We start from the raw sequence: 13,382 nt of genomic DNA, 5'->3' as shown, positions 1-13,382 counted from the left end.
GTGATGGAAGGAGACTTGACTTTGGTGAACACACAGTACAATATACAGATAATATATTATAGAATTATACATCTGAAACCTATGTAATTTTATTAACCAATGTCACTCCAATAAAATTTTTAAAAAGTTTTAAAAAAGTGATGAAATGACCTCACACCTTGTTACCTTCCATTCCATTTCCTCTCAGTGTTATTCTCCTTCCTATTTAAAGATGCTTGTTAATAAGGGAACATAGGCAGAATAGGAACAAAATGATTTTACCTCTGTCAAGCTCCCCAAGCGCAGTTTTTTAAACCAGGGTTCAAAGCTCTCAATGAGGATATTTCCTGCAAGAGGGCAAAAAATGTCTAAGATATTAAAATGGTTTATAGCCCTCCAATGCACAGTCCTATCAGACAAAATCTTCTTTCCTGGTGTTTAGTTTCTCTTGTAAGGGAAAATTTAATTTTTCTCTTTGTGGAGGAGGAGGAGCTAAAGAAAAATGTTTAAAAAATATTTCTGTAAACCAAAGTGCCTCTACCAAAGTGCTAAAATATTTTTAGCGTTAAAAAAAAAAGTCCTTATCTCAATGGAAGTTTGGCCTTCTTCATTCTATTCTTACACACCTTTTAGTCAGTATTTTCCCCCAGTATGTTAACATCGGTAAGCTTGGGAAAAACTGGGCTTAGGAAGTTATGGCCCATTTTTTTGCTGAAGGACTTTCCAGGGCCTTCCGCGTGCAGCCGTGCACTGTGAACTTCAGAGATACGATGGTTTCACAAGGAGGGCACACCTCCATGCTCTGCCACTTCCTGGCTGTGTGACCTTGAGCAAGTCACCTAAATGATCAGAGCCCACTTTGTGACTAAAACAAAACAGACCTTCACAGGGTGGTTTCTGAGAAACGAGCTAATGTCTACTCAGCACAAAACTTGGCACATAAAGCCCTCAGCAAAATAATTGTTACTATTGCTTACTTTTACCGTTGATGAAGTTAAGAGCTTCTATGGAGGCTCCTGGGAAAAATCTTAAATTGTCCTGGAGTACGCCACTAATCGTCCTGGGTGCTGGTTTGAGACTGGTCGCAGGTGTCAGATCCCAACCTTCCTCCCATGACACAGATGTTTAATACTCTAACACACCTTCCCACCTGTCTGGGGGTCCCTCCCGGCTGCATTGGTTTAAAACTGACCAATTAGCCTGGTCCACTCCCCTGTTCCTTTTCCCAGCCTTTGCTGGAAAACTGCTAGAGTTGGACCACTGTGGCTCCTCTCCAAATAGTCTGCAAAAGCAAGCCACTGTGACTAGCATGTTGCCTCAAGGGCTTGGCTGAGTCTGGCCCCCAAGACCTTGAACTTGGAAGGTCCCCACCAGTGTGTCATGCATCACATGTGTTCAACAAATACTGTCTTAGTGCTTCTTTCTTGCCCTCACTCACACTCTGGCTTCTCATTTGGGTTTTACTTTCCATTTCTAGCATTTGCTCCTGCAAAATCTTACCCATCTGGCTTCCCAGAGTAGAGCACCAGCACTTTTCCTGTAACCTTAACCGCAGCCTAACACCTGGCCTTCAGAACAAGCCTGTTCAGGCAGGTGGGCCCCAGGTGAGATGATCACATGTGAGCTCCACCCAACCTGCATCTCAAATGAAACCACTCCAGAACTCTGAGATTCAGGGGCAAGGAAAACAGTCACATTCAAGGAAAAGCATTTTCATTTTATTTAAAAATTATTTACAATTCATTAAGCCTTCGTAAGTGCTTTATTTTAAAACTACAATCCTTTTTCTTAAACTTTGTTTTCACCTGAATTTGGGGTGGGGGAGTTGGGGAACAGGGAAGGGAGTGGTGACAGGCTCTTTAGGGATTCTGCAAAGGGATGGATGTAATGCAACAGCAGTGGCCTGAGTAGTAAAGTAGGGAAGACTAGCCAGGCAGGCCCCCTTGGGCCAGTGGCCAGCTGGGCAAGAAGAATGCCTGGTGACATTTCTTGCTTGAAATTCACAGTTCACTGGTTTGGGTCTGAGGCAGTCAGCAGGAGGGTGGATGGAGGGGAGCTCGACACTGCCTATTCCTACTGGGCAAGGGCAGGTGTTGGAGGTGAGTGGTAGCTGTGGAACTATCTACAAGAAGTCATGCACTGCTGAGCCTCAGGTAGAGCCAGGCAAGGGATGTGAAGTCAATAATACATTGCTGGAAAATATCACCAGCTGGAAAGTCTACTTTCACATGCTCCTGGCTGTAATACCTGCTCTGGTTCGGTGGGGGAAGAGGGGATGAAGTTGTGTGGGGTGTAGGTTGTGCACAGCCTAGGTGTGCCAAGAATTTCTGAGGACTTCCACTTCTTGGTGGGTTCCAACTTTCCCCATTGATTTCAAGGACACTTGCAAAGACCACTTACAACTAAAAATCTGTCTCAAACTGCCAGTGTTCACTCTGCATTGCAGAAACCTTGGGCTGAAAGTTCCACTTTCAGTTAAAATAGTGGTTTTTAAACCTTTGTGCGTCTGAGACCTTTGAGAATCTTATGAAAGCTTTAGCCCTCCTGAAAACACGCATAAGAACACATATGCTAAATTCTTAGACCCTCTGAAGTCCAATAATGGACCCACTGGGGTGGTGGACCCCAAGTTAAGAACTCCTGAGTTAAAGGTTCCTGTGGGTAAGCATTTTCTTTTGAGCTGCAAATAACCCAGAGGAATTAGTATGTGATTATTCAACCCATGTGATTATTGATGAATGGGCAGGACATGGGAGTAATGGTTATGGAGGAAGGGAAGGGATGCCTGGTGGTCTACCCACGGGAAAAGTTAGGGAATGTTTTGGAGATTCAACAGGCAGCATTAGATCAGGGAGACAGATCAGAAAGGGGTGCAGATGTCCCAAAGACACCCTTCCAGTGCACATTTTCCCTAAAGGCTGTCTTTGTCCGGAGCAGAACTTTTTTACTCAAGCAGGTATGTGCAGTCATTCTGCCACCTGATGGTTATGCTTGGAATTGCATCTGCCCCTGCATCCAGGTGGAAAACCCAGAAATTTAACATGTTCTTGGATTAAAGTACACATGGCTGACCTGCTGGGGTGCAGTATGGGGTAGAGCTGGGGGGAATGAATTAAAAAGAGGAGTGACTCTTCAATGTTACTGCGAAATGCACATTGAAGTCCCATGAGAGCGTGCATCCTTCTTGGCTGACCTGGGCACTCTTTGGTTTGTCATGGCTGAACTTGCTTCAACAGCTTAGAATTTTTCCACATATACATATATATATATATATTTTCTACTTCTACTTGAATTTAAAACCTGAAGTTCCATCTCTGGCTCCCAACTGGGTGTCTTAAAACCTGAAGTTCCATCTCTGGCTCTCAATTGGGTGTCTCTGCCCTCTGTTTCTCTCCCAGAGCAGATTTATTGATGGATTGATAACTGGTGAGGGAGAGCCAAAGCAGATGTGTCCCTGGGAAAATTAGTGACTTGAGGTACCACCTCACATTCTTTCCATTCCAGCCAAGACACACTTCTCAGGCTGCTGGAACCCTTATCTAACAGGAAACCAGGCACCAACAGTTTTCTGTACTGTTGGGGACTCTGTACCCAACATGGCTGAGTCCCACCGCCTTAAAGTTCTGGAGGAATTCTTGGTGCATCCCCTGAACTAACTTCCAAACAGCCTCCTCTGTGCCTGTCTGTCAGTGGCACCTCTGAGATAAGCTAAGCATGAAATATGACATCAAGGGATTTCAAAGAACAAAAAGGGCATCAAGAGTCCCCGAGTGGCAATGTCACGTCTTCTCCAGTCCCACGCTGTGCCATGGACAAGACCATTTCTAGCTTGTTCCACTGGCGCCACCTCTCCTTCCGTTCTGGCCACAGCAAGGCTCTGAGTCAAACTGGAGGCAACGAGGGAAAGTGCCAAACTGACGGTTAGGGATGAAGAGGTGGTAAGGGAAGAAGTACGCACTGTCACCTGCGGGAGGCCTTGGGGAGAAGCGGATGATGGGAGGGTGGGTTCTCCCTCAAAGCTCTGGAATCTCACGCACTCAGAAAACGATGTCTGCCCCCATCATGTGATCAGAGGTGTTAAATTGGAGTTCTCCTCAGAGGCTTGCTCTCCATCAGGTGACCTCTTTCCTTTTCGACCACCTGAAAAACAGTTTGCAAGGATCAATCTGTAAGACTGGGAGGACACTCATACTCTCTTGGTGGTCCAAGCTCTTTTCTTCAAAGTAGCAGATATGAAGACAGTTTTGGCAGGAAGTAATCTGCCTGTATCCTGGTGCTGATATCAGCATATTTACCCGTGGAAGGATGGGGATGCACCTTCCACCTGAGGCGACGGCTCTAAAAAGCAACAACCCCAGGCTAGTGCAAATGGAATGGAGCTGCCTGGAGATAACTGAGGAAGGGCCATGTAATGCCTGGGGTCACGACTTTCCCATCCTCAGCCCAACTGACTGCCCGGCCTCTGACAGAGGATTGGTCTCACACCTTTGCTGTCCCGTGAGCCACGGGTGGTGGGTGTAGCTGGGCATCTATGTTCTCTGGCTCTGCAGCTCTGCCTGCTTTGGGCAGGTGGGGTGAAAGAGCAATCTATTCCCAGCTCTGTTGTGTTTAGAAAGAGTTTTTTTCACCTTTCTTCTGCCACTGACTTCCTTGGGAGACACTGCTCTTTCTAATGAGTCTCCTAGACATAAATTGTCGTTAAAGGACCAGATAGTAAATATTGGTTTTTTATAATCTGCAAAGACCAGATAGGTTCTGCAGGCCTTATGGTCCATTTTGCCATTATTGAACTCTGCCACTGTGGCCATAAATAACACATGGGTCTGCCTATGATCCAATTAAGTCTTTACAAGAACAGGCAGGGTGGTGGTTTGGGTGGGCCCATGGCCATGGTTGCAGACTTCTGTCCTAAATAAACATCACTTGAATGGGACAGATCCCCCAAATTATCAAGGGTGAGGTACCAGCTGAAGCCCCATGATGGATTTCCATGATTGTACCTCATTAGGGTTCCCAAAAGGAGCCAATGGTTTCTCCTCCATGAGTAAGATCCTAACATGCTTTTTCTACTAACCAGCTGGTGGATGGCTTTCATCTTGGTAAAGAACTACTTACTCAAGGTTCTCAGCAGCTTCTTGCCAATGGTTTCCTCAAAGTCACTACTGCAGGGGCTGGTCTCTGTATCCAGGATGATATTACAACATTCACTATCTGATGCTACGAGGACAGAAGAGAGAACACAAGTTTTCCCAACCCATGCACCCAGGCATGTAGGTGGAATGATTCTGGGTGACGTTTCTTAGCAAGTGAAAGTTCAAAACCAGACCTAAGTTAGCAGTGGCCCTAGCATGGGAGGGATGCCCAGGAAGCCTTTAGCAGGGGACCCTTAGCGTCACAAAAGGGACAAAGAGACAGAACAGGAATCAGAATCAAGTGTTCAAACGCTGTATGGTAGAAGAGAGAAGAGAACAGGATGTCCTTTACTCAGCATCTTTGCCAGACAAAATGCGCATTTGAGGACAGGTGGGGATGTTTCCTTCCTCTATTTGAACAGACCCTGGAAAAATCACAGGGCTCAGTAACAATTAAGTACATGTCAGGCTTTCTCCCACTAAACCTGGTGAGAAGTCAGAAACCTCAGAGCCAGGAAGGGGCTCAGGCTTCTACTGCCAATGCAGGAAGAACCTAATCCGGGAGTCAAAATGGTGTAGTGGAAACTGCAGCGGACCCTGAGCCATGAGGCTGAGCCCTCTCCTAATGCCGCATATGGATGGGCCAAGTCACTTCCCTTCTCCAGGTCTCAGGGTCCTTATGTGTCACGGAGGAGGATGGATTAGATAATCTCCTTAGACTATTCCATCTCTTCCATTGATACAATTTCTTGCTACATGTTTTAGCTACTAAACTCAGTGTGGGTGGGAGAAAAAGAACATCAGTTCTAAATTTGGGTCATGGAACAGTGATTATGTATGTCCCAGATTTGCTGCATTAGCTACAATTTCAAACATGTTGTCTCTCTGATTTTGAAAATCTATTAGCACTTGTCAGGTCGTTGCTCTGAACCTGAGGGGTCTCAAACAAAGGCCAGGTGGAGTAACTGCTAACCTGGGGAGTGGATGCAGAGGGCTGCCGAAAGCTTGGGGGAAGTATACCTTTGGCAAGAACAGAAGAATCTCAGGACTGTTGGGACACTGGGAACTTGGAGCAACATCACTGTCAAGACAAAGCTGTCCAGTGTCTCGGAGGGAGGTGATATGATATCAGACTTCAGGGCAAGTCCTACAGATTACTTCTGGTCTTTGGGCCTCCAAGGAAGGGAACAGCCCTGGCAATGAGAGCGGCGGCTGACTTCAATGTCTTAATCTGTAAAGTAGGTCTAACAATAACTCCGTAATATTTAGAGAGCATGGTACCAAGTACTGGGATATGCCTTCTTTCTTGTTTATGCTCAAAGCTACTTTATGAGCTAGTTACCATGATTTACATTTTTTTTTTAACATAAAGAGACTTACTATTTAGACAAGGAAACTGAACCCTCAATTAAAGTAACTTGCCTAAAATTGCATGGCTCCTAAGTGAAGGAGCCAGGTTCTGAACTCAGGCGGAAGTCTCGTTCTTACCACTGCCCTACCCACCGTCTTCCTAGAATGAATTAGGATGGGTCTGACGCATAGTAGTTCCTTAGGAGACGTTAATTTCCTTCCCGGGGGGTGTAAAGAGCTGGGACCTTTACACAGGGGCCGGGCTCCCAGGCTCCCCTCACCCAGTGCCCGATGGTGATGACCATGTTCCTCCCCAGCCCTGTTTCCCTCCCTGACCTGCTCTTGCAGGAACAGCTGCAGGAGACAGCGAGAGCTGCTCTGTGCTCTGCTCCTCGAAGTCTGTCACATCCTCCTGGGTGAAGGCCATCTCCTCCATCCTCAGGTACACGACCTCGCCGGGGCTTCTCAGCCCATCTGAGTGGCTGCCTGAGGAGGACAGAGAGCTTGTCACCCCTCAGCTTTGGAGAACAACTGAGGCTCCACGAGCACAAGACGGCAGCTGTGGACAGCTATGAGGAAGAAGGCAGGGCTGCCCTCGCCCCAAGGCAGCGCCACCCATCCACCTGACTGACTTACATGGCAGGCTGTTCCTGTTGTTCAGGGGGGTGACAGCAGGGTCATCCTTGGGGGTTTGGGGTGTGCCCCGGATCGTGGGGGCCTTCGTGGAGTCTCCATCAGTGAAGGCCTCCATGTCGGGGGACTGGGGTGAGCTGTCCATGTGGCAGGCGGTGAGCGCGTTCTGGTACTGCTGCCGTGTGATCTGGAAGGAAGAGGCAGGGGGGGCGGAAGCTCAGGAGGAGCTGGGCAGAGCCCTCCCTAGGTGTCACCTGGCTGACCAAGCTCAGATGCAGCCCCACTAGGGTGCTTTGGAACCCAGGACTCTGTGGCCTGGGCCCATGAACTGGTGGGCCTCACCCAAGCTATACCAGGCCAGCAAGTGAAGGCAATGAGGGGACCCTTTGCTTGTTTGCTACCAGTGTTCCCACTGTCATTTTTATTGGCTCTGGACTCTCAAATTGCACCTGGAGGAGCTAACTCTTCCCCTGAGACCCTGGAGAGGACACAGGGCATCTTTGGGTAGCAGAGCGGTCGCCCACAAAGACTTTTAAAATTCAGGCTTAGTTGCCAAGGGCCCTCTTCCTAAGGGTCAGTGGCGATTTGGCAAGAATGAGACCCTCCACTTATGTAAAAGGCTGAAATAAGAAACCGTCATATGCAGAACATAAACTCTTGCAAACCCACAGATGAAGCCAGTATGTATCTTTTGATGCCTTCCATAATTAATAGAGGAGTACATTTGATACATCCTTCAAGAAATTACTGCCAGAAAGAAGCTCCTTCTCTAGGTGAATTATATAGTTCCTTATATTGGATGAGAACTCAAAGATCCAGTTTCTCCTTTTTGCTTTTAAAAAAAATTTTTTATTTTTAAATCATGTTTATTCTATTACAGTTGTCTCAATTTTCTCCCAATTGCCCTCCTCCACCCTTCCCCCCCCACAGTCAATTCCCACACTGTTGTCCATGTCCATGGGTCATTCATACATGTTCTTTGTTTAGTCTCTTCTCCTTCTTTCCACCATTGTCCTCCTTCCCCATCCCCTCTGGTCACTTTCAGTCTGCTCCATGTTTCCATGCCTGTGGTTTATTTTGTTCGTTAGTTTATTTTGTTGAATAGATTCCACTTATAGGTGAGATCATATGGTATTTGTCATTCACCGAATGGCTCATTTCACTTAGCATAATATTCTCCAGTTCTATCCAAGCTGTCACAAAAGGTAGGAGTTTCTTTCTTTTCTCTTTCTCTCTTTCTTTTCTTTCTTTCTTTCTTTCTTTCTTCCCTTTTTTCTTCTTCCCTTCTTTCTTTCTTTTTAAATGAAGATTTTATGTATTTATTATTTTAAATGTCAAAATCCATTATAAAATATTTAAAAATTTAAATCCATTATGGAGTCTGAGAAATTAAAACATTGACACCAGCTCAGAAATAATCAAGCAGATCAATTAAATAAAAATGAGCATTCTAGAAACAAATGTATATATCTAACAATGTAATATATGATTAAATTGATATTTCAAATCAATGGGGAAAATAAGGCTTATTCAACAAATAAGGTGCATGGACTACTATTACTTGAAATAAAACAAATATAGAGCCCTATTTCACACATTGTACAAAACTTATTCAGGTGAGTTAAAAATCAATATGTATAATCTAAGGAGTTTTTAGGAGAAAACACAAAATAATATTTTTTTTACCCTGAGGTAAAATATTCAAACCCAGAAGCTATAAAGTAAAATATTGACAATATGACTATATTAAACATTTAGGACTATATAATAATATACATATAAAAAAAGTTAAAGGACAAGTAATAGAATTGGAAAGTATTTGCAACACATCTAAAAAAAGGTTAGTAGTTTTTTGGGTTTTTTTTAGGGAAAATATTCTATAAACATTTAATAAAAAAATGGATAAGGAATACCAAAAAGCCATGTAAAGCTTTTTAAAAATAATAGAAATAGGTAAGAAATATAAAAAAACAGGTTTAGCTTTAACAAATAATAAAGTAACAAAATAACACATCATTGGCACATTCAGATTAATAAGTATTAAAAATATTGGTTATATCAAGTATTGGTGACTGTGAAAGGAACTGGGTGTTCATAGACGCTTTTGCTTCATCTTAAAGCAGTTCCTTTAGCATATCTTGCAATGCTGGTTTGTTGGAGGTGTATTCTTTTAGCCTTCTTTTGTCTGGGAAACTCCTTATTTCTCCTTCCATTTTAATTGAGAGCCTTGCTGGGTAGAACAGTCTTGGTTGCAGGCCTTTGCTTTTCATGACTTGGAATATTTCTTGCCATTCCCTTCTGGCTTGTAGTGTTTCTGTTGAGAAGTCAGCTGCTAGCTGTACCGGGGCTCTCTTATATGTTACTACCTCTTCTCCCTTGCTTCCTTTAGGATTCTCTGTTTGTCTTTGATATTTGCCATTTTAATGATGATGTGTCTTGGAGTGGACCTCATTGGGTTCCTCTTGAGTGGGATCCTTTGTGCTTCCTGGACTTGTGTGACTTTTTCTCTCCTCAAATTAGGGATGTTCTCCATCATTACTTTTTCAAACAGGTTCTCTATCCCTTCCTCCTCTTCTCCTCCTTCTGGTATCCCTATTATACGAAAATTAGTACGTTTCAGGTTGTCCTGCATTTCTCTAAATGCCTCTCCATTCTTTTTGAGTCTTTTTTTCATTTTCTTGCTCTTTCTGGGAGCTTTTTTCTACACTGTCCTCCAGCTTGCTGATTTGTTCCTCTGCTTTATCTAGCCTGCTTTTGATTCCTTCTACTGTGTTCTTCAATTCAGAAACTGTATTCATTTCCTCTTGTCTCTTATTGATAGTTTCTATGTCCTTTTTCATGCTGATAGAGTTTGCAGGAAGTTCCTCATAGTTTCCCTGTAGTTTTTTGTATTGCTCTCTGAGCTCATTGAGCTTTCTTAGAACCATTGTTTTGAACTGAATATCTGATAGTTTTCTTGCCTCTATTTCATTTAGTTCTCTCTCTGGGGAGTCCTCCTTTCTCTTTGACTGGGGGGGTGCTTCTTTGTCTTCGCATTTTGTGAGACTCTTCTTTCTTGCTTCTGCTTCTTAAATTGATCTGTCTTGATTTCCCGACTTTGTGTTGTGAACTTCTATGGTAGGAGACCGCTGTTTTTCTTTCTGGATCTGCCTTTGATGATGTCAGATGTCGTCACTGTCTGACCTTATGCAGTCTGTTCGAGACTTCCAGGAATCTACTGTCTGTGGCTAGCTCCTTCAGCTGTTAATCTAGCCACTCTGCACTCAGCAGGCCGGCTTAGATACCACAGGGTGGGGCAGAGCCCCTCCTGGGGGCAGGGCTATTGGGTCCTCTCACGCTGCTGCCACTCAGGGGAGCGGTCTCTGCCTGAGTCAGATGGCTGCTGCCGTATGGGGGAGGAGACAGCACCAGGATCCCATTGGCTACTCTCTCCGTTCTTTCCCTAAATCCTGTGTGTCCAGTCTCTCCTGAAGTGTCTCTAGACCACTCTGTGCCCCCTTTAGCCCAGGATCTACTATCTATGGCTGCCACTCTGTCCTCAGCAGTCAGGCTTTAGCACTACCGGGCCTGGGTCGAGTCCCTCCTGGAGGTGGGGCTATTGTGTCCTCTCACGCTACTGCCGCTCAGGGGAGTGGTCTGCCTATGCAAGATGGCTGCTGATCTATGGGGGATGAGTCAGCATCAGGATCCTGCTGGCTACTTCCTTAGTTCTCTTCCCGAAGCCTCCTTCTGTAGTCTCTCCTCAGGTGTCTCTATCCCACTCTGCCCTCGCCTTTGCCGGAGCCCAGGGTAAGTGGCTGCAAATAAAAATCTATGCATTGGCCCTTTAAATGGCTCTTTGCGTCTCCAGCCCCGTCTCTGGCAGAGAGCAACCCTACTGCTTTTCTCAGCTGGCTGTTATCTGTGTACTTTTTGGGTTCTGGTGCTGTAGGCTGGAGATCCCCGCTTATGGTTTAGACCCCGCTCTTCTCAGGGGGATCCAACTGGCCGTTTCAATATCATTCTGGTGTTGCTGCCCATCAGCATCCCGCCTGCCTTCTCGAGTCTCCACCTCACTCCTTACCAGTTAGGTTTGCTAAAGCTGATTCTTCTGTCTGTCCTAGGTATATGGCTCCTCTCTTGCTATCGTTCAGTTGTTTGTTCCAGGTGATTTCTCCAAAATTTAGTTGTAATTCCAGATTGGTCCTGGAAGGAGGTCAGTGTGACTTCGACTCACTCCATTGCCATCTTGATTCTCTACTGCTTTTTGCTTTTATGACCAGGAAGCTCACAGATAAATTTACTATTTACTTTCAGTAGCAAACTCATTCCTGATAGCTTTTTCACCAATTTGGTTTACAATCTGTTTTCAATTTTTAACTTAAAACATAACTGGATTATTTTTTTGGCTATCATGTACTATCTTACTGGAAGTGCTATAAATATCCTAAAGAGATGGAACTAGGGATTGAGTTTTCAGACACAGGTGAAAACTCTAGTGCTAGCATTACCCAGAAGGGCTTGTTTTTGCAGGCAGAGGTTGGTAGAAGAGGAGGGGACCTCCCATCTGTATAGTGCATTGCAGCTTACAGAGCACTTAGCCCTGTGAAATTGCCTTTGCTGGTCACAATGACTGTGTGGGGAGGGCAGGTCTTATACTCTTCATATGACACATAAGTAAATGAGCCCAAAAAGGTTGAGGAACTTGTCTAGGGTTTGAGAGTTGCAGGCATTCAGAGTCTTAGTCAGCACACTATCTCATATGGTACGGGTTTTGCCTGGGGAGCTGCTATTCACTGGAGCCAGGGAGATGGAAGGTGAACTGAGAATGTGGAACTCCAAGTTCTCAGAGGGGAAACTCCAGAGTCTAATAATGGCATGCTTTGCAATCTGGATATTTTAGTTTAAAGGACCTTAACTCTTGCTCTGTACACTGCAAAAGTGCCTGGCTCCATCAGGGTGCCTTTCACCATCCTTCAAGGGAAATGCCCCAATAGCTACTTTGTAGTTTGGGGATACATAAGCATCTGGATGGCTGACAAGAAGCTGGCACAGTGCTGAACCAAGGTCATTATCAAAACCCAGTTTTTTAAATGTGCCCATGGGTTTCCTGAAGGTAAAGATTTCTTTGGAGTCTTGCAGGTTCTCCTGGCTTAAAGGACAGGAAAATTTCCTAAGTGACACTTGATAAACCCAACAAAGCACCTGATATTACTTATGGAAGTTTTGACTTAGCAGCCAACATGTCCAGAAGTTCACCTTTAGCCAGCATGATGCCTCTTAATCATTTTATGACTTTCATCCTTGAAAACACGATCCTGCAATTTAGGGATTCTGCCACCAGATGGTGATGAGGCATCTTGGTCACAGTGACACAAACCAGATTATGCCAAAATATTCTTAGTGTAATAATGATATTTACAAAACGTATTTTTTTTTTAAAAAAAAAGGCATAAGGACTCTTTGGTACCTCCACAACTTATTAACTACTATTAATCATAGCTTTCATATCTTTCTCAGATAATCAAATTTTAATCAAATTTTGTAACTTATTGTGAAGTCAATTTACTCCTGGACTTAATAAACAGTTCTAGGACTTCTTTCAGCTACCCACAGGGGCTTCAGCCAGTGAAAACACACCTTTTGTATGGACTTCTCTTAAAGTTCCTCAAAAAGTCTCTTCATGTTAAAAAAAGGGGGTTGGGGAGTGGTAGAGGTCAATAAAAGAGCAGCCTACATAATGGCCCTAACACATCCATTAAATCTGGAGGAGGGAATTTTTAACTTTAGTCTGAGGCATCACCCTAACTTACATTTAAAAAATGAAACAAAAGAGTAAAATGACACCAAAATAAATCCCTATGTTAAAACAAGGGCTTGAACTGTCAAATTCCCTTCTATCGAACCACTCATTCCAATCAGAGTTTTCAATTCGCAAAACAGGATGGGGCTCTCATCAGACACCAGATCTGCTAGCACCTAGAAATTGGACTTTTAAGTCTCCGGAACTGTGAGAAGTGTTTGTTGTTTAAGCCACCCAGCCTATGGTAATTTGTTACATCAGCTCAAATAGACTAAGACAAATGGAAAGACCTGAGAAACAAACCTAATACAAAATCCCAGTTCAAATAGAATCCAAATGCCTTGCTCTGGCCAAACAGATGCCAGAGGACATTGCTGCTGACACTCCAGTTTCACCTCACACCAGCCTCTGCTGTTGCACTCAGATCCTTGGACCATCAAGCTCCTTCCTGCCTGTTGTTTCTGTTTTTAACATTCTCCCCAACTCCCATTTCAGGTCTCAGCAAA

At 44.4% G+C, this 13,382-nt stretch overlaps 1 protein-coding gene across 2 annotated transcripts in view; it reads right to left on the bottom strand.

The window, feature by feature from the left end:
* Positions 1 to 3,986: 3,986 nt before the first annotated feature.
* Positions 3,987 to 13,382, bottom strand: part of CNNM1 (cyclin and CBS domain divalent metal cation transport mediator 1) — a 49,923-nt gene continuing 40,527 nt past the window's right edge. For both annotated transcript variants that reach the window (XM_054581335.1, XM_054581336.1), the window contains 4 exons: positions 7,098 to 7,281; positions 6,798 to 6,947; positions 5,095 to 5,196; positions 3,987 to 4,119 (listed from right to left, as the gene is read on the bottom strand). In XM_054581335.1, coding sequence (XP_054437310.1) covers positions 4,040 to 4,119; positions 5,095 to 5,196; positions 6,798 to 6,947; positions 7,098 to 7,281 — 516 coding nt within the window. In that variant the 3' untranslated portion in view covers positions 3,987 to 4,039. The remainder of the gene's footprint in view (positions 4,120 to 5,094; positions 5,197 to 6,797; positions 6,948 to 7,097; positions 7,282 to 13,382) is intronic.

The sequence above is a fragment of the Pteronotus mesoamericanus genome, unplaced genomic scaffold, assembly GCF_021234165.1.
Source record: "Pteronotus mesoamericanus isolate MK-2021 breed Mesoamerican mustached bat unplaced genomic scaffold, CSHL_Meso_final contig_657, whole genome shotgun sequence".
NCBI lineage: Eukaryota > Metazoa > Chordata > Mammalia > Chiroptera > Mormoopidae > Pteronotus > Pteronotus mesoamericanus.
Note: the sequence above shows the minus strand (reverse complement) of the source record. Positions and strands in the feature narration are given on the sequence as shown.